At 43.9% G+C, this 21,143-nt stretch overlaps 1 protein-coding gene across 6 annotated transcripts in view; it reads left to right on the top strand.

The window, feature by feature from the left end:
* Window positions 1–3,081: 3,081 nt before the first annotated feature.
* Window positions 3,082–21,143, top strand: part of meis2a (Meis homeobox 2a) — an 85,517-nt gene continuing 67,455 nt past the window's right edge. For 3 of the 6 annotated variants that reach the window (XM_084675356.1, XM_084675359.1, XM_084675358.1), the window contains exons 1-7: window positions 3,084–3,673; window positions 4,181–4,410; window positions 4,801–4,942; window positions 5,338–5,388; window positions 5,998–6,048; window positions 6,592–6,741; window positions 15,048–15,162. In XM_084675356.1, the coding sequence (XP_084531482.1) occupies window positions 3,662–3,673; window positions 4,181–4,410; window positions 4,801–4,942; window positions 5,338–5,388; window positions 5,998–6,048; window positions 6,592–6,741; window positions 15,048–15,162 (751 nt within the window). In that variant the 5' untranslated portion in view covers window positions 3,084–3,661. Of the gene's footprint in view, window positions 3,674–4,180; window positions 4,411–4,800; window positions 4,943–5,337; window positions 5,389–5,997; window positions 6,049–6,591; window positions 6,742–15,047; window positions 15,163–21,143 lie in introns of all 6 variants that reach the window. The other 3 variants (XM_084675354.1, XM_084675357.1, XM_084675355.1) reach the window with 2 other exon arrangements.

Raw genomic sequence — 21,143 nt, 5'->3', positions numbered from 1 at the left:
GGAAGATGTTATTGGTGTCTTTGGTTGAACACCAATTATTTCCACAGAAGTATTTAAGGTCTCTAAGAGGATTGAAACCTTGATTCGTATCAGTGACCTTTCTGTAGGAATTGAATCAACAATACATTTCTTCATGTTTAGAAACAAGCTTCTGGGGAGCGCCAAGTGGAGTCAGATTCTGACTTTTGCACACGATAGCAGTGAACGGTGTCTATTTCTAAATGTAAGTTTTAGAGGGAAGTTTGTTACAGTCGAGGTGCACCTTTAGGATGTGACATGGAGTGGATCTTTAGCCTCGTGATTGTCTCAGTAGTGTTTTCCTTGAAATGGATCCGCTGCCCCCTAATGAATCCAAACGCAGCTGGCCATGTCCCACACGGACACCGAGAGCTTTAACCCTAAACTGACCTCCATTTGACACCACCAGATGAAATTTTACCGCCTGTTAATGCCACCCTCTGCAGAGGCGAGGGATCCGCATGTTGACGGAGTTACGCATCTAGCCTACTTAAACACAGATTTTTGTATTTATTTATTTCTATAATGGCTCCATTTAACCACTAAAAACTCAAACAAGAATGTAAACGATTGAACATATAGGCCAAATAAAACAGAAAATATTAGTCTCTGATATGGAAGATTTAAATTAATTTTAACAATTATTTAGTTTGTAAACATTATAGGCTATTAGGTTTTTAATAAGTGATTATTTAATGTATAATGCTGTAAGGCTGGTTCAAACGGTCAATTAAGATTGAGTCAGATTACGTAGATTAATGAAATACAGACCGCATCAAAAAGATTGAGTGTGCAAGTACACTTAATGTCTTTAAAGTTATGTATTCATAATTTTTTACACTGTATTATCATTATAATGTATGAGAAATGTGGGCCAAGTTAACGCTTATGTTGCGTAGGCTACATCTATATTAGGCCTAAATACATGGAAATTAGTGTACATAAACACCTATAATTAGCTTTAAGAGAAACCTGTTTACATGTTTAGCATTCAAAAAGTTGTGTGTGAATTCTTAACCACGCAAGAAGTAGCCTATTTCCGAAGAGCAAAACATTTGCTCAATGCGTTATAACCCCACGCCATTTCCAGACGTTCTTGTGATGTGCACATCACCGCTCTTCGGGCGAAAATACATATCTAGGTGGTCAACGGCAAACACCTTTAACTAACTATCATTAATTAGGCTATCTACAAACATGTCGGCGTTATAGATAGGGTATTACTTCTGCATCTTCGTTTAAAAATGTAAAGTCGCTCTAATAATATAAGCTATGCTAATTGATTATAACTTTCTAACTCGCAGCTTCACTGTTAAAGAGACTCGCGTTTCACGCTAGACCCAGTCATAACAAAGGATACAGTATGATTCACTTACCATGTTTGTCCGGGGAACAAAGTCAAGCGTTAGTGTACAAGTCAATGTGCACGATCGTATTTTAGGCAGTAGCTTATGAAAACAGCAGTCTTCAATAGCTGACGGCAGCCAGACTCGGGTTCTCAGAATGTAAAGACGGTCAGAGGGACTTGGAGACGGTGCAATGCCGCTCTGCTCAGAGCCCTGTAGTTCCTTCTCGGGCTACTGCTCGCTGAAATGTCCACAGCCGTTTGTCAACCCTGCGGTCCTACTTTGTCTTGTCGGGCTTCCCACCCCCTTATGCCAACAAACATAATTGTTGTCACGGTGATTCATTTATTAAATCTTTTTAATTGCTATTTCTATTGTCGACCCAAGCAACCGTATGGCTTATTTGTTAGTTGGGAGTTTATTGACCCTACAGCTGTAGCCTTCCAACCCACTCCTCGGGTAAAGAAGTCTAGCTCATCCAAACTATGAATGGTTAATTTCGACAACCAAAAATGTCACCAAGCCATAAATGTACCCATTTATGTGAAACCCTATCAATATAGCGATGATGGCATCTGTGCCACAGTGTAGATTACCATTGATGGAGCTAAATAGGAAAAGGAATGGATGGCCTGTTTTGTGCGCAAAAGAGCTCGGTCACTGGAAAAAAAGGGCTAGCTTTAGAGCAATCGATGGCCGGAGCGTTGCTCCTCCTCTAAACTTCAGAATCCACATGATTGATGATCTTGGGGAGCTTTGATAATTGACTACTCAGAGGTAAGGCACGGATTTCTATCAAGCAAGGGGATTGGACGATAGAAACATACAAAATTACATTCTCCACAAAAGCTTTTTTCTCTTTGGAAAAGTTCATTTTGAGCTGAGTGGGGGTGCGCCATATCGTTTAATTTGCTAAACAGCCCAGTTCATAATTAGCAGTGCGATTAGAAGGTATTACAAGATAGGCTTTTTCATAGGCATTGGAAAACCACAACAAAGATAAAACGTAAGGGTCATACTCATAAATTAAACTCAATACATCCGATGCTCTATAAAGTTAAACCAATAATAGTTTGACTCAAGGATGATAATTTTCTTACCTTAAAATATGTAGTTTGACTGAAACATAGCCTATACAAGCATGGACGTATATGGTGAACGTTTAATTTAGGCTGTTTTTATTGTTGATGTTTATGTTTCGAAGCGTAAAGACTGAATTGCTACGTGCGTAATTCTATTTATGGCTTGAGAATCAAAGTAGGTTTTGATCTTTATCATTTCAATCCGCGTACAAGCTAAAAGGTGTCTTGCATTCGCATAGTCTCTCCGAATAATCTATATGGCAACTCAAAGAAGTTAGTGTGCATTTTATTTTACGATAGTCTCATACTTTGGGGGTTCTCTCCGCAGTGGAACCCACGAGGAAATCGCTATAGGCTAGTTCGAACTGAAACGCATTGCAGGTTAACAGAAACAACGCTTTCTGCTTTTCTTTCTACCTCTCTTATCTGCGAAGGGAATTGGTTGAGAGTAGAAGCCGTGTTGTTTGGCTCCCCCCGTGAGGAGTTGAAGCCGTCCTCGTGCATACTCTGCATATCACAGGATTTGGTCTCTCCTCTCTTTCTGTAGCTGTTGTAGGACTGGCTATGGCCACTGCTACTTCCGGGTTCCGTCATTTCATTCTCCTGCCGATCAGCGCAGCAAACTGACTCTGTTCTATAAGCAAGCTAGCAGCCAACCTGCCAACACTCGCTGACACTCACTCATCTCAGACCGCGAGATAGATGAAATACCTACGGGGGAAAGGAAAGATCTGAATTGCAATCTCTTAATTTCTACTGCTTTTTTCTTTTTACAGTAATAATAAAACAAGATAGCGATCCGGAGGCAGAAGGGAGACGTGGACTTGCTGGATGAAAACGGGCTAAAAAGATTCATCCTCTCTTGAACATCATCACCAACCATCATTCATTCATTACCTTGACAACCCCTGGCTTTGATTGACAGCTGGAGTGGCAAAAAGCCATGAGACACGACAGTTTAGTTACATGCAGGTTGTTGATGGGCCGATTGTAACCTTCAGTTGGGTGCTTGACATTTTTTCTGATTTGGGGAAAGAGGAAAACAAGAAAAATTGCAAAACTCCTCCTGATGCTTCTGCTTCAACTCAACCACATTGGAGAATAGGAGAATTCGAAAAGTTGGTTGAAAAAGGAATCTTAACTCTAAATCACTTTCTAACCGGACTGGGATATTAAATATACGACACATCCAGGAGTTTATTGGAGCGCAGCCTGATGGCGCAAAGGGTAGGTTTTAAATCTCCAACACTTACCTATACAAATCCACTATAGGAGGGCCACCATAGCACTATCCTCTTGTCAGTGGCGGCTAATTTGCAAAGTTTTCATATCTAAGCCGTTTTATTTGACATTTTTGCAGTACCTTTTCTCTTCAAGACAAGTGACAGCCTCTGCTTAACCGACGGTCTCCGCGACATTCGTGGAGCAGTTTTAAAGGGACTCCTAAGTAGTTCGGTGTTTTACCAAAGTAACTCTCCTTCGGGGATAGTCTACCGAAGTTTAGAATGTTTTTGGTAATTACAAATCTTATCAATATATTAACCTGATAGTCTAGCAGTAGCGAGTGACTTTTTAAGATTACAAAGGGAAAGGCATTCCGATTTTGCTGTCGTAGTAATCACTTCTACAACTTCTGCTTTCTATTATGAATGAAATAGGCTACTATATACATTTTGTCAAACTTTTACACAAAAGTTGCTTTGCACATTTTGACTTTATCTTGTTTTATTCCAGTACGATGAGCTGGCCCACTACGGTGGGATGGACGGAGTGGGAGTCCCGGCGTCTATGTACGGAGACCCGCATGCTCCCCGGCCGCTTCCCCAAGTCCATCATTTGAACCATGGACCGCCGCTACACGCGAGCCAGCACTACGGTGCACATGCACACCCCAACGTTATGCCCACTAGCATGGGCTCCGCTGTCAATGATGTTTTAAAGCGGGACAAAGATCAAATTTATGGGTAGGTAAACACTACAATTTAATACCTTATTATTGAAAGTTAGTTTTTTACTATTTATCTGTTTTTATGGAACTTTGAATAAATATGTTTCACTTGCTTCACAACGTAATTATATAGGTTTCAAACTAATAATTGTAGTTTCCGAAATTCAGGCATTATTTTGTTTATGACAAATGACATTGTCAAAGCAATACATGTTTTAATTGGCAACATATCACATTTAGCTTTTATATGTGTACACAGCTAACCATAGAAGGCGCTGACCAAAACAAGCGTTGCTGTTGCAATGCCCGACTTTTAAGACACGGTTTCTCGGTGTAGCTTGTGCGGAGCTCCGGCGTGGTGGAGCTCGTGGCGGCTTGTACTCAGGCTCTGTTTCCCCTCTTGCAGTCACCCATTATTCCCCCTGCTTGCGCTGGTTTTTGAGAAGTGCGAGCTGGCGACATGCACTCCGAGGGAGCCCGGGGTAGCAGGCGGGGATGTCTGTTCCTCAGACTCCTTCAACGAGGACATCGCAGTCTTTGCCAAACAGGTCACTTCAATTATACTTTATAAAATATAGGCTACACGGATTTTACACTAAGTTATGAGACACACAGCGCATACAGTTGTTGAATGTTAAATAGTATTTCAACTATTATTGCAACTTTTGACACTGCACATAGGCTACAGGTTTGTTAATCTTAATAATGTGCTATATAAAATAATATGCATCTTAAACTCATAGCTTTTCTGTTTATAAAGTAGGGACAATGCGTACGATGACATAGCCTTGTACGTGCGTTATATGTAATAACATTATTTTTGCATTCATTCCGTCAACATTATGGTCATTATAGGCAAATAGGCTATGTGTGCATATTCATAACATGTTTTTGAATTATACTTAAAGTAGGCTAACTCCATGTGTCTTGTGTGCTCACGTAGGTCCGAGCAGAAAAACCTTTATTTTCATCAAATCCAGAGTTGGACAATTTGGTAAGCGCCGTGTCCTCCTTATCCCCATTTTAGGTTTGATTGCTATTTAACTTGTTTTTTGGACTTTCAATCTGGTTTTCTGTTTTCGGCATTGCAAAGTACATATGTGAAGATCTGATGCAAAAGCACAACATAGACGTTAGATAGGATTCTTTGAAGTGAGCAAGGGCAAGCTCTAAGGGGTCTCGAGTGGCAGCGTATTACGCTAGCTCTAAGGAGGCCGGGAGGGAAGCCTCTGATTAGGCAGAGCGCTGGGACATCTCGGCGGGTGAAACCAGCCCCACTGCGCCCTGGTCACTCATTTGAAGCATTGTGGCCCTACTTGCCGCTTTCATAGTTCAGTCTCTGAGGCCAACAGCTGGCCCGGGTGACCAAATAGGCTATGTCTTGTCTCATTCAATTGTGGAATAAAAAATCTGTATTCTACATGTAAAATTTACAGTATAATTGTGATCTCCAGTAAAACTATAAGTAACACAAAAATACTTTTTACATGTTTGTTGACTTTTTTCAATCTGTAAAATAGAACATCGGGTAAATGCTAAATGTCATATGTGTATAATAATCCTTTCATGACTAAATTGCATTTTTGTTTATTTTATTTTTCAGATGATTCAAGCCATACAAGTATTACGGTTTCACCTTTTGGAATTAGAAAAGGTAAACGTTTACATAACATATTATATTGTTTGTAGGCTTGACATAAATCGCTTGTATAGCCTACAGTTTGTAGCACAATATGTCTGATCATCTGGTGATATAATTTATATCCTGTAGCATGTAAACATTTATTAGATCTATACTTTTATTATAAAATGCATAATTTATATAAACATTTAAAAGACGTAAAGACACCAACCATAGGCTAATTAAAGTTCTACTACTAGGCTATAACTAGCCGATAATCACAGTAGTAATCGACTAATGGTATACATCTTCTGACAAATATTACAGTGTGCACTTTTATGGTTGAAAGATTTAGTTGCGATAGTTTTGTGTAATTCTTTTGACGAGCTGACGGCATGGTATTTATTTTTGCCGTTCAACTTGTTGCTCCAGTCTCAGGAGAATAATAACCACAGCAACAAATTCACTATTGTTTCCTTGCCTTGACCGATAATGCCCAGTAATTGTAGTTATTCTTGGACTGCCCGCACTGTTTCCACATCCTGATTTTGTATCTTATGTTATCCCTCCTTATAGGTTCACGAGCTCTGTGACAATTTTTGCCACCGGTACATCAGTTGTTTGAAAGGAAAAATGCCAATAGATCTGGTTATTGACGAAAGGGATGGAAGCTCAAAGTCAGACCATGAGGAACTCTCAGGATCTTCGACTAACCTAGCCGATCACGTAAGTTACCTAACAATGGCTTCCATCTCTTTGCAGTAGTTTTATGAAAGAGTTATATGTGTGTGTGTGTGTGTGTGTGTGTGTGTGTGTGTGTGTGTGTATACGTTGTGGGTGCCTGCAGGTTTCTTGGTGATATGTTTGACATGGATTTTCTGCAAAGCTCTGTTTTGGTAGATTATATTTGCGAGGAAAGATATGTTATCTCACGAGCTTTCCTTGACAATTATTTGTTTGATATTTTACTTGACGTCACATTTATTGTTGTATGCGCTTAGTCTTTGACCTCTGTGTCAACAGCTTATTGTATGTACGCCGTTTTTACAAGTAAAATTTAACAATCGATATTTTGAGGTCAAAAGCTTGTTGTAATACAATGGAGAGAGTTATTGTTTTTGTCTTTTAGATTAGAGGCATCCATGTGTGCATAATGCGTCAGTGTGTGGTTACATGGCTTTGGACATGGCCGCCGCGCACTATGGATTGTTGGCCACTGAAAACTTGAAAAAAATATTTTCTTGCATTGGTTCAACTTCAGCCTACATTAAAACAGACTAAGAATAATACTTTGGGCTTCTGGAACTTACTGAGAAAGTACAACATTTTGTAAAAGCTGTGGAAGAAGTCACGTGGCGCGCGCGTTAAGCTGTTTTATCTGCATAGGTGGAGAAAGTAATATTCCATTGCTTCGTATTGTCTACCATCAATGTCAAGTTCATATTAGTCCTATACCTGATGGCCGAGCAGTGCCATGACGTTACTTGCCGTTGATGTTAATGTGTTTAATTGTCTTCTATTGATCGACCTGTGGTTTGCTCTGCAGTGGCTTTTACCTCTCCGCCCTATTTTATGGCCCAGAGGCTCCATAATGCTGAATTCAATTATGTCCACCTGAAGTACAGTGCCTTTAAATTTGAGAATCGATTCCGTGGTTTAAATGTGTCTTTTCAGTGTAATATACGCTTACTCTGGAATGGGTCAGTAGCCTACATAGCCTACATCCATCTGATTGTTTTGGGAGACTCCTCTCCACCTGATAAAAGTAAGGCTGTTCAAGCCTTGTATCTGGTCAAATCGGTCAGCGACAAAAGCAACAGAGTGACTTGGTTAATATCTAAGCAGCACGAGCCCAAGCCTATTAGGAATCAAAGCAGATTTAAGTGTTATGCAAAGTCACTGCGCTGCATCTGTTGGGTCTGGCTATAGGCCTAATGGCGGCGGATTCTCTTTGAATACCCGTCGCGTTTTCAGACTTGTTCAAAGTGCAATGCAGTATAGGTGCATTAAAACACGATCAACACTGAAATGTCAGTGCGGGGCCGGGAAGAGGCTGAAATCTCAATATTGTGTCGCTTGTTCAGAAGAGTGTAGAAATGAGGCATGCTGTTGTTTATACTGAAGAGATTAGATAAACTAGCCTGTTTAGTTTCATGGCAGATGGCTGTTACTCAAGCCAATTTCCAGCGTTCCGTCGCAATGTCTGTAGCCAGGCATTGTCATCAGGATACTTGTGAGAAATATTATTTTCATAATTAGACAATTCAACCTGCCAATAAAGAAAATCAGGAGCAGAAATAAACAATTTGTAAGGTGAATGACAAGCCATTTATCCTGTGGTCGTTTAGACTGACCACTTCATTAGTTATTTTTTTTTTTTGGAGCGATTTATTTCTTTCGTGTGGCAGCAATGAACATTTTACTACACCTAATTGCTGGGCTCAGCGTTAACAAAGCGGAAGGGTTGCTTGTGCGTTTTCTGCCATGTTTACCCGTGGACTTGGCTTTCACTGTGGAAACTATTCTGATAAAGGCCGTTGAGTCGGATTATCTTTATGCAAATGTAAGAACCATGTGCACTAGGCTATAACTTAAACCATCTTTGTTACATTGTTACAAACGTTTGGATGTATAGGCTGATGCCTTAATACAACTCATTGTGTGTGGCATTATTTATTTTCTCTTCTTTAATAGGATTTGTGTGTAGGCTATGTCTTCTTGTCAGTAATATTGAATGCATGGTGCAAGTCAAACACTGCTGAAGTGAAGATAATGTGTGAGGTTCAGTGCTTAACCAAGTGTGTATTTAAGTGCTTACGTATTACCGGCAGCCCTTGACGTGAATGGGTATAGTTATTTCCATATCTAATTTTGGTATTTAAAACTGTTTTATATGCTTCAAATGGAATGATCATTGATTATACTGTATATACACACAAGACAGAATAACTGAAGAATTATTTATAGAATAACTAATCATCCCATTTTTTGGGATGATGACAAACAGTCTGCTTTACTTTTGTCTTATTTATTTTATTATTTATTTTGGCTGTGTTTTATTATTCATTTCTACCCTCTCTTCTAGTTGGAGAGGGGAAGGCAATTTGATAGTTAGATATGCTAATTTATTTAGTTAGAATCTCTCACGTCCATTTTTCTTTGCTTTGATATGCATTTTTAATATATAGCCCAGGGCTACATCTCATTTGGTGAAAGTTGGACTTGCTGGAGATGATGAGGCTCTTCACTGTGAAGGAGACAGCCCGTTGAGCTTGTTTTTTTCTCCCTCTTCCCTCTTTTCATCCCCTCCCCTCTCTACCACCCTTACCTGATGGGGTTGGCTTGTCCCTAATAAGCCCAGTTTTATTTACACTCAAGTGCAGCACTGTCTGTAGGATGAGAAGGTGATAGGATTACAACATTATCGTCGGCAGAGCTAAGGCCTTGATGACATTGTTGGTGTCTGACATTAGCTTCCAGTGGCTATCTCTAGCCCCCTTACACACACACACACACCCTCCCCCCTGCCCGTCATCCCTCCCTCTTGTAACAACATAATAATAATCACGCAAAGTTAAAATTGAAAAGTAAAAGCAGGACTATGTCTCATTGGCAAGAAAGATTGTTGCCGTTGTGCTGCTAGATCAACGCTTTGTCCGCCTTTCTTTTAATTAATAAAATTACATTTCAGTCTTTTCTGTGCTACACCCATTTAGCAAGGCGGATAGAATTAATGGTTGCTGATGCTGAAAATGATCTGTTCTAATGAATTGAATTGTGTGATTTCCTGGCATTATTGTGTTGCCTCTTCAGTCAAGCTGTCCATATTAGCAGAGGGAGCGTTCACACACATGCACATAGAAACTGTAACAACTTGGAATATCATTTTAGGGTTATTTGGTGACATTGTTGTACTTGAGTGATTCTTGGCATCCTGGGGTTTGCACTACTTGCTCTGAGCTTATGACAGTTCGCTCTCTAGGATGTTATGTGCAGGTCATCTGAGCTTTGCATGGTTGGCGTGAAAATGTTCCTGTTTACATATGATTCTCTAGAGCAGCCCCTGGGCCAGAGAAGGCCATTGATCAGACTCAGAACAATGCCTCTGAGTCAGACCTATAAGTCTGCTGTATATATCTTATGTGCACAACTGCTGCTCGTGTTATTTGTCAAGAGGGGAGGGGGGGATGTTATGGAATGCCACATTGGGTTCATGTTCCTATTCTCTTCCAGAGCTCCTGTCGGCCTCCTTGTGTTTGTGTTCGCTAGGCCGCAGTGAGCTGCAGAGCTATGCCATTTCTATGTTCTGGAGGTGTTCCAATTTGACATACACCAGTCCCCTCCAGACACCCCCTCTTCCCCACACAGACCTATTCCTCAAATAGCGTGGCCTAGCGGAGTGGAGTGCACTGTTACAGACTATTGTTTTGGTGGTGGTGGGTTGTCTGGCCCTACATTTCCTATTTGATTAGGGTTGAGATGCAGCGCTTTGTTGGCAGGCATGCCTAATCACTAAGGCTTGAGACAGAGAGAGAAGAGAGAGACCGATCTCACTTGTTGCGCCCCTCACTCGCCCTCCGAGCACCATGCAATCGAAGTTGCCTCGTCTACTGTGTGCTCAACATAGATCTATCTGTTTTTGGACTATTAAATGTGTCTAGCCCTATTTGCATCAATGCACTATGGCATTAGCTTACTTGTTGATGATCATTGTCATATCCAAAGGGTTTGTGGCACCTCATTTTGAATGGTTTAGATGGGAATTTGCATGTGTTTTTCAACGGCTTCAGGTGTCTTTTTGATAAATCCATTGTCAGAGTTTTGGATTTGTCTTCATGTGTTTATGTGAGTCCAGTCCATAAATCAAACCGAACCAGTGGCGTGGAATCAGCTTTTTATTTCTGCTTTTCTGATAGAGTGATTGCACATGTAATGTGCCATTGGGTGCAGTGAACGAGACTTATTTTGCCCTGAAGAAAATTACCAACCCTACACACAGTCGTTCCCTCCCGTACGCCTCTTAAAATACATAGTGGTGAATTATTAGATGCTTAATTATTGCTTCTCTTCTATTCCTGGAGTATAATTGGGGGTTTTGTAAATATGTTTGTTGAATAGGGAGACATGTTCACCTTTTTTGAAATAGCATAATTGCCCTAGTAAATGCTGCAAACAAAAAATGTGCAAGGAGTTTTAACGGCTTATGCAGTGTGGCAAGAAGATGTCTCCGACCATCAGCTGGGTCTGTAATTTACGATCCTCTGCGTTTTGGAGTGTGTCAGCAGTATGTACATGTTCAGTATGGGATCCTCCCATGCAGCCAGCTCACACTGCAGTGTAGTTATTCCCAACCTGCTTCCTCTCACCAGAACACAGAACACTGTCTCTCTGGCCTTCCCTGACTCTCTCCCTGCCTCCCTCTCTCCGTCCATCTAGTTTCCTGGGGAATTCAAGCACAATTCAATGACGCACCTAAATCTGTTTTATTTGGGAAATGTCAAGGGACACCATGAGCGAGATTGTGTATCCATGGGAAGAGCAAGTGTATATGTGCGAGTGTGTGAAAGAGTGGAGAGAAACACAATTCTCCTGTGGCTCTGTTGTACTACACGCCGCCCCCCAGCCCCCCCCACACACACACCCCCTTCCCTCCCCATATTGTCTCCTGATTTTATATTAATTACATCTTCCATTATCAGCCGCTGGTCACTAACCTCGGCAAATAGACAACATTGCCCCAAGAGACCAGGCCTCCCGTTGTATCTTATTTGACACCTTGTGCTATTGCTGCGCTGTGTGTTTGCTGGCTGGCTCTCTCCTCCTCCTTCTGGTAACAGTGCTCTTTAACACAATTAGAGAAGAGCATGGAGTGAACCATGTTTGACTCCTAATTATGCCAAGCTTCAGGGAGTAGTCACATGGGCCACGGATGGCTTTTCTCCTCCTTTTCTTCCCTTTTTTTCCCTCACAATCCCATTTTTTTAGGGGTCCCGGATTCAACTTTTTTTTTTTTTACAAGTTGTTTGAAATTTAATGGACTCAGGGGAGTCATGACAAAATGTTTTTGTGTACGCGCCTTGTGTGTGTGTGTGTGTGTGTGTGTGCCGGTGCTACAAGCCTCGGTGTCTGATGAGCACCCCTCATAGCTTGGAGAGGTGCCCTAAATTATTCATGTGGAGGAAAGGCTGTTGCTTTTGTCGCCTTGTTCCGTGTTGAAAGTCAACGCCTCTGTTGTGATCTAGTACACTGGCGGTGGTACTCGGGAAAGGCTGTGGGATGCCATACACACGAAAACAGAGGTGTGTGTGTGTTTGTGTTTGTGTGAGAATGGACACTGACACTGTGTGTTCTCCCTCTTCATTGGCTCACATGCTTGTAGCTTTGCTGTGTGTTTTCACTCAGCAAGTGTCAGAAAATAGGTTCCGTTCTCTGTGTAGCAAATCATTGCAATATATATCTCCCTGTAACACCATTAGCTGGGGTGTCTTTGAAATTAATTTAGTGCCCGGGCCATTAAAAATGACACATTACCCTGCAATGATAGCTAAATTAAGTTCTATCGATTCCGCCGTTGCATTAAGTTGGCGTCCCGGACAAGCTGGATATCCCAGGCAGACAGGGATGTGAGGCGAGCCTGGGTTTTCAGGCCAGTCTTGCTTGCAATGGGTGTTTCAGTGTCAGGAAGCAGAAACCAGTCATTTTCTTCCCTTAGAACAACAACAGCACATTCTGAGAGCACGGCGGAGCAGCCCAGCTCTGTAAGAATACATCCAACCATTTTCTTTCCTTTTTTCCTCGCTGTCTGTCTTCTCTCTCTCTCTCTCTCTCTCTCTCTCTCTCTCTCTCTCTCTCTCTCTCTCTCTCCCTCTCATGTCGACATTCCCCTCCTCCCTGTTTTATGACATTGACTTGTGACACATAATAGAACTGCCATAGCTACTGCAGTCAAAGTGATGCTCAAGTCGACGAGCTGTGTTCAGCTCAGAAACCATTTACAGTTGTGACTCTCAGGACACGGGGTGCGCTCCCGGACGCTGTGTCCTTGATCACAAGTGACCTGGGAGACTTAGCACATCACAATCATACACCCCTTTCCAAGCGAGAAGGAGGAGCACTATTACCCACCTCTTGTCCTCTATGGCCAATAGCGCGGGTGCTATTGTTCAGCCTGTTTTTTCCCCCTCTTTTGGGGAATTTTCTGAGCTCTTTACATGATTGCCATCCGGTGAACAGCTGATGCTGAGAGGGTTTGGAGTGGAGCTCCAAGGGCCTGCGACGGTCTGCGGCCCCCGCGCTCCAAGCTGTTGGGGGGAAAATGGTCTTCCTCCACAAAAAAACAACTTAGAGCACATAAAAGGGTCCGCTCATAGGCAGAGCAGCAGGCTCCCTGGCAGGCAGCAAGGACCAGGCACCCAGGGGAAGCAGGCAGCAGTTGCTTCACAGCCCCCCTCGCAGAGAAGCTCCTCTACTCTCCAGGCTGTATGTCTGTCACCCCATCCCCCCAAAAAAACTCAGTCTATCTGGGGCAGGCGGGGTCCTGGCTGGTTCTTCACTGGCTGGGGCTCAGGCGACAGTTCATCAAGAAAGCGAGCAAACTAAAAGGCAGAACGGTAAAAACGTTTTGTGGCGTTTTCTCCCCCCCCCCCCTCCCCATGTCATATATGTATGTGTTTGTGTGCGTTGGAGGGAGAGAAAAAAGCCCAAAGCTGGTACTGAGAAGTGGGCTGAGGTTTGTGGGAAGCCTGGGTACAGCCCTATGTTTGTTTGGCTTGGGCTCCTTTCAAGGGGCTGCTTCTCCAAGGGCCCCAGTCAATGTTAGGCTAATGTTAGCCAACATGTTGTCATCGTATTCAGGTGACAAGTTAAATTGGGGCTCGTTTTTTTTTCCATGTCTAGCGTGTATGCATGAGGGTGTGTGTGGGTGCATGTTTTTGGTGATGTGGTCAGTTTGTGCTTCTTTGGCCTAAATTCCAGAGGAAATTCCACCTCTAGTCTGCCTTCGTGTGTCACTGATAAAGCCCTTCCTGTACAGTAGAAATCCTGTTTCCCTGCATGGTCCAGCAGGGAATGACCAGGAAAGTGACACAGAGAGAGAGAGAAAAAACGAGAGCACATGTAAACACATATAAATTGCATTTTTTTCAACTAATAGAGATAAAAAACTCAAATGCGCTCACTCCGCAGAAGCGGCATGGGAAAAAGGCTGTGCTTTCTCTGAATGTGTGTGTGTGTGTTTTGAGGGAATGCTTTTTTCTGTGTGTGTGTGTGTGGGCGTATATGTGAATGTGGGCGTGCATGCATTTTTTGGCAGATTAGAAGGAGAATCACTGTCATATCTTATTTTCATTGCTGACAGTGGGAATGATTAATGAGGTCTGTGGGATATCTAGACTTTTTACCTCGCGTTTCTCCCTGCATTTCTCACTTGACACGGAAGTCTCAATTGGTCACGGTATAAACGAACTCTCCTTCTCCATGTGTGTTTAGACAAGTCCTCGCCAGAGGCCTGCCTGCAACGTTCAAAATCAGACGCCACATTAACTGTCTCTACCCCCCCTTGCGCTTCTGTCCTAATGGACCTGTTTGATTGCAAAGTTTTGGACTTAGTGCCAGCTGCTGTGGTGTTCCAGTCTTTTCTGGGCCCTTTGATTGTAGTGCCGTTGTTGATTGTGTGTGTGTACAGTGTTGTGTGTGTGTGTGTGTGATTGAGGGGAAATTGGGAGTGGAGCTCTTTGCTTGCTCGGAGAATGTAAGCAGTCCAAAGATCGGCGCAGCACTCTGGACTCTTACAGATGTCACTCTCATGTTTCCAGCATGCTCATGTGGTCTCCTCTCTCTCTCTTTCTCTCGCCCTCTCGCCCTCCCTTCCTCCCTCCCTCCCTGCCGTCCCTCCTCTTCCTCCATTCCGCTTCTGGTTTGCGGTTTTGGATGGGAATGTGGATGGATCCCCTCTCCCCCTTTTTCTCTCTCTCTCTCTCTCTCTCTCTCTCTCTCTCTCTCTCTCTCTCTCTCTCTCTCTCCAACCCCTCCAGAACCCTGCTTCCTGGAGAGACCACGATGACGCCACCTCCACACACTCCGCCGGCACACCTGGACCCTCCAGTGGAGGCCACGCGTCACAGAGCGGCGATAACAGCAGTGAACAAGGTGAGTCCAAAACGCAGTTACTCACACGCACACACACACACATTCACCATGCACAGCACATATACAAACAAATACGTCAAACAGAAATGTACACTCTAACATATGTACAAAATACACACACATGCAAACACACACACCCACATCAAGTATATATTAATCCTTGCAATGATACATTTAGCCAACAAACCAGTATAGCCATGTGTAATATGAGAGCAAGACTGATAACATGGCACCTCTCTCTTCTCTGGAAATAGTTTCCAACAAATCTGCCTCAGATGCACATCACATTATCCTGTTCCCTCACTGGCATGCATGTACACACACGCACACACACATGCACAATCACTGGTTTATGAAGGCTTTCCAACCAATGCTATTTAGAGTAGGACAGCATGCTTAATAGTGAGCAGAGCTGAGCTTAGGAAAGCTGGTGATTAATAGGATATTTCTGCCAGTTCTCACTTGCATTTAAAGCATATTAACTTTGCGAGCTAATTACAGAGCAGAGCACCTTGCATTTCTATTTGGCTTTGGCCATGCCAACTTGCAATAACACATTTCTAAACATTTATGCTTATTACTGTTACAATACACCAGTCTGCAATGTTATGGTCAAAGCTCTTTAGATTAAAAAAAAATCCATGCAGCCTGGTTTAAATCATATATTTTTAAAATAAGTATGGGTCCAAATGTCAACACGGAAGCAGGAAAAAAAGAAACTATGTAGGGTCATAAATGATTCACTTATCAAACTTTTAAGTACTGTCTTTATTTACTAAGACAACAATGTTGATTAGCCACAGCTTCTCCTTTCTCCCTTTGCACTTGTTTTGAATGTTCTCTCTAACAGTCAGGCCAGAGATCCACTTTCATTGGCAGCAGTCTTATGCGTGTGAGAGTGTGTGTGTGTGAATGTGATTGTGTGTGTTCACCTTTGTGTGGATGCTCTGGCAGCATCTAGGGTTTACATGGAATTTCATCACACTCAACTCCTGTCTCAAACACACACACACACACACACACACACACACACACACACACACACACACACACACACACACACACACAGTCTGGCTCCCCAGAGGAGGCCAGGCATTGTCAAGTCCAATCTATACTAACGTTTTGCCGATAGGCAATCAAAGATATCGATGGAGTGTGTGTTCTGTGGTGGAGCTGGTTTAATCACGGTTTCCCATTCTCACTTGTCATCCATCAGTGACCACAGACACCCCCACCGTGCACACACACACACACACACACACACACACACACACACACACACACACACACACACACACACACACACACACACACACACACACACACAGCTGAAGAATACTCTGTGGTCAGCTTTTTCCCTGATTGAGTGGAGGAGAGACCATGACAGAGTAGTAGCACAGGTCCATCGTGTCTCTGTGTGTGTGTGTGTGTTTTATTTTTGTCTTGGCCTGAACTCCACCCCACCCCCCTTTTGATTTTCATCATCCCGACAGAGACAATAGTAAACTGGAACTAGAGAGAGAGATAGGGAGAGAAAGAGAGAGAGAAAGAAAGATAGAAAGAGAGAGAGCAAGCGAGGGAGAGAGCAAGAAGGGAAAGAAATGCACTGCCTATTGATTATCTTACATGCATAAGTACAAGTGACCTGTAATCCACAGAGCACTTATCGACTCCTCTCTCCACCGGATCCAGTAACACAGGATCAATACTGGCCAGGACAGTTACCGTACGGACCTGTGCACAGGGCCAATCCTGACCTGGGCCAGACCCAGACCAAAGCGGGGCTAAACACTCTTTTTCCCCTCCTGGCCCCTGTGGAAAGTAAAAGCTCAGATCTAGGACTGAAGCACAGGTATGAGCAGAACAGAGAGAAGGAATGAGAATTGGAGAAGTGGAAGAAGGTGAAAATGAGAAGGCAAAGTAGGGAGGAGGGGAAAAATACCAAAATAAGAAAGGAGAGAAGAGACAGAGACCGAGACCGAGACACAGAGAGAGAGAGAGAGAGAGAGAGAGAGAGAGAGAGAGAGAGAGAGAGAGAGACAGAGAGAGACAGAGAGAGACAGAGAGAGACAGAGAGAGAGGGAGATAAAGACAGAGAGAGACAGAGAGAGAGAGCTGATTTAATGCTCTAATGAGGCTGTCCTCCAGCCAGTTGTTGTGTGTGAAGCGTGCTCTGACCTTTCGCTCCACTCGGGAGCCCCACCGCCTCATTTTTCACATTCTTGCAATTACGTTAACGCTTCAAGCTCTCCCCGACTCCCGACTCTGGCCCTTCCACTCTGACAGACCCCTCCTCACCTCCTCCTCTTCTTCCTCTGTTCTCCTCACTTTTCCACTCCACTCCACGCATGAACTGGACTCCTATCTCATCTCCATACATTTCCACACACAATCTTCAGCAAGCACATGGCAGCCCAGACAGAGAGAGAGAGAAATAAAGAGAGAGGGAGAGAGAGAGGGAACGAGTGAGTGAGAGGGGGAGAGAGAGGGGGAGAGAGCGAGAGACGAGTGCTTCACTTCAGTAATGGGCTATTTAACAGCTTGGCCTCGGTTAAAAGGGGTGAGGGTGGGGATCAGTGTAGGAGTAGACAGAGTGGGATGGAGAGAAAGAAGGAGAGCAGGAGAGGAAGAGAGACCAGAGGAAGGATAAGGAGAGAGGGAAGAGACAAAGAATGGGGGAGGGAGCGAGGGAGGAGGGAAGGAGAGCTCCGTCTTAGCCTTTGGGGTTTTAACAGTGAAACAAAGACAGAAGTGTAAACACTGTAACATCGGGACCTTTTGCAAACTGCACCGTGAACCAGTGATTGGAAACCTTACCCAGCGTGTGAGGAGTCTACAGGCAACTGGCTGATAACAGGGCTTCTGCCCTCCAACCTTTTCTCAGTGGGAGCTGAGGTGTTCCCACTTATGTAAGCTCTACGGAGGACAGCCCTCTAAGCGGATGTGTTGGCAAAGTTAGAGTCGCTCTCCAGTTTTCCCTTCCTTGTTATATAGTCATCACCTATAAAGACTCCGGCTAGAAGATATATTGTATTACAAACTGTACTTTGCACACATACACACAAACACACACACACACACCTTTCCCTAAATCCCCTCAGAGGATGTACTGTACCGCTTCGCTCTACAAGTCTGGCCAGGGTTGCTCTGAGCAGAATTTACATCGGTAATCTCTGGCTTGTATCTCAGCACTGGAGCAGTACTCTGAACCGGTGCCAGAAAACAATTTAACCAGTGAGAAAATATGTGTAGCCCCTCTTACAGAATAATTTATAGGAGAGCGTAAAGCAAGGTGAAGCATGCTCGTAGCTGTCAGGAGAGTTTGCCAGATCAGGCTTTGACACATTATGTGGAGGGCTTCAGTAGCACCTGGGCCTGAGCACTCCCATGCACTCCCTCCCCCACCTTCGTCACCCCCTGCCCCCACCCACCCATCCACCCATCCACCCAATCCTCCTAACACCTTGCTCCCACCATCCCGCACACTTTAAAACAAAAGTATTCTTAGAATGTCCAAAACATAAGTGAATTATCACCTTCAGGGCAATTTCTGCCCCCTCCCCAAACTGACTGTGAGTTACGCTGCCTGTGTTTATTCAGCTTGAAGAAGAACGGGTTACATGCAGATTTTCACCCTGTAATGATCCAGCGATTCTATTGGCTGTTCTTCCCTTGCTTCTGCTGATAATCAGCCCTGTCCCTCCACCACTGAACTCTACCACTGAACATAGTACCCTCACATGAAACACTCACCACATCACTTGTAGTAATAAAACATGATGTCTGTGGCTGTCTAAAGATAGCCCTCGTTTACAAGTGAGTGTCTGTAATCCTTTTCACCGCCCAGTGTGTGTTTGAGCAGTACGCGATGACAGTCCAGTTTGTATCAATGCTAAACACTGTGGAGTCAGGCACCCTCATTCATCTAGATAAATCCCAACCACTGACTCAACAAGGTATTGCTGGGAATCTCTCTCTCTCTCCCTCTCTACCACTGTCTTGCTATCTCTCTCCCTCTTTCTGACTGTCTTGGCCTCAGTCCGCTCCTGTAATTATTAGCTATGCATGAAAACCAAATCCATGTTGACATCTTGAGTGGTGAGCAAAAGGCTTTACCATACGATTCCCCCCTTTTAGTCAGAAAAAAGCCCATCAGAAAAGAGAGAGAGAGAGAGCGTTTTGTACATTTTCTCAGCAATTGAACAATCCCCCATGCTCTGCGGAAAGACAGACTCCCCAGAGAGGTGGAAGGAGAGAGAGAAGGAGGGAGAGGGGGATGAAGAGAGGAAGGCAAGAGAGCGTGTTGAGCTTGGAGGGAGTGTGCAGGGTCTGATTGTGTTGTAGTGTACTGGTGTTAGTGTGTGTGTGAGTGAGTGTGTGTGTGTGTGTTTCCAGTGTGTGTGTAGCGTGTGGGGAGTTCAGCTCCTTCAGCCCTGGTCAGGGGCCCCTCCAGGCAGGGTCTTTGTGGTAGAGCTCACCAGAGGGGGTCATTCCTATTGGGGACACGACTAGCGGCCCAAACCCAGAACCCCCCCGCGTGAACAAGGCCTGTTGAATCTGGCAGCTTTCAGACCTCTGGTTTCCTTTTCTTTTTTTTCTTTTTGGTCCTGGGTAAAGCTCCAGCCTTGCTGTGAGTCCAGAAAAGAAAGAGAGAAAGTGAGAGAGAAAAAAATGTGTAACCACAACAAAAAGGAAGCCAGAGTCTGTGCTAAAACGCAAGATGGAAGCCTTGTTGCGTTTTTTGAGGATGCGCCTGCCCCGGACTGAAACCGCTGAAGTGTGTGTGTGTGTTTGTGTGTGTTTGATACTGTCTCTAGCTGCCTGTTAGACCTTAATTTAGAGTACTAATTAAAGCTGAATACTGGCCAATAAACAACAGATAAACAATAAAGCGTGGCCAGTCCCTGCTGTTTAACAGCCTTCACTCCCAGCTGCTGGAGGACCAAAATATTCTACACAGTGCCCCTGCCTCATCACAACGTGTCTGTGTGTGTATGTGGTGTTGGTATGCTAAGAGAAATCAAGAAAGAGAGAGAGAGAGAAAGACAGAGAGAGAGACTAAAGAACAGACTCCACAGCAAGTGGCAAGAGGAGCCTGCCCAAGCGATTGTTTACAAAACTACTTAAACGTCAACAATGATCAATGATCACTTCACCATCAAATGAAGAGCCGTCGTGGTGTGGCTAGTGTTACTTCCTATCCAGGCTTCCAGCAGTATTTAGTCTGTCAACGCCAGTGGTCTGTCCTCAATGACATTCTAATAGACGACAAGATAAATAGACACCTCTCAAAACTGCTCTGGCAATGAAATTGCATTCAACCACATACTTACTAGCTCTCATCCCCTCACTACATGGTTTCAGAGCTGGCCCATTCGGCTGTGTTGTGGTCGGGAGGGGTTTTCACCCTGTCACCACAGGCCCGTCCTATCTTAGTCAGGTGTCTGTGTGGTGGTGGTGAGAGCAGTATCGGTGTCTGGCCTGGTTGGAAAGGGGCAAGGCCATTGTTGAAAGCTGAGAATAGGTGCTCTGGAAGGGGGGGTGGGGGACGGGGTGGGGGTGGGGGGACACAGTACAGAGGGGATACTTTCATGATTCCATTAGCATAAGAGAGGCTAAATTATTCATGTGGAGTGCTTCATCTATGGGGAAAAGTATAGTTAATGCACATAGTTTCAAAATGGATCGCTCCCGCTCTGAGCTGAGACCAGATTCTTGCTAGATTCAGCATTCAGGGGCGTTTACGGGAACAGGGCCTTGTTTTCTCACACACACACACACACATACACACAGGTTGAGCATACATACACACACGCACACACATAACGGCTATGTGCTCTCAGAGCTTTCAAGGGACTGTGCTCTCAGGCAACAACCACCTCTTCTCTCTTTACCCCTCTCTTTTTCACTCTCTTATTTCTGTCTTGGTCTCTCTTTCTCTCCCCCGTGCCCTCTCTTTCTACTTCTATGTGGCTTTCCCA

Source organism: Hypomesus nipponensis, chromosome 3 (assembly GCF_054491055.1).
Source record: "Hypomesus nipponensis isolate SF chromosome 3, ASM5449105v1, whole genome shotgun sequence".
NCBI lineage: Eukaryota > Metazoa > Chordata > Actinopteri > Osmeriformes > Osmeridae > Hypomesus > Hypomesus nipponensis.
This window is presented reverse-complemented; position numbering and strand designations above follow the sequence as displayed.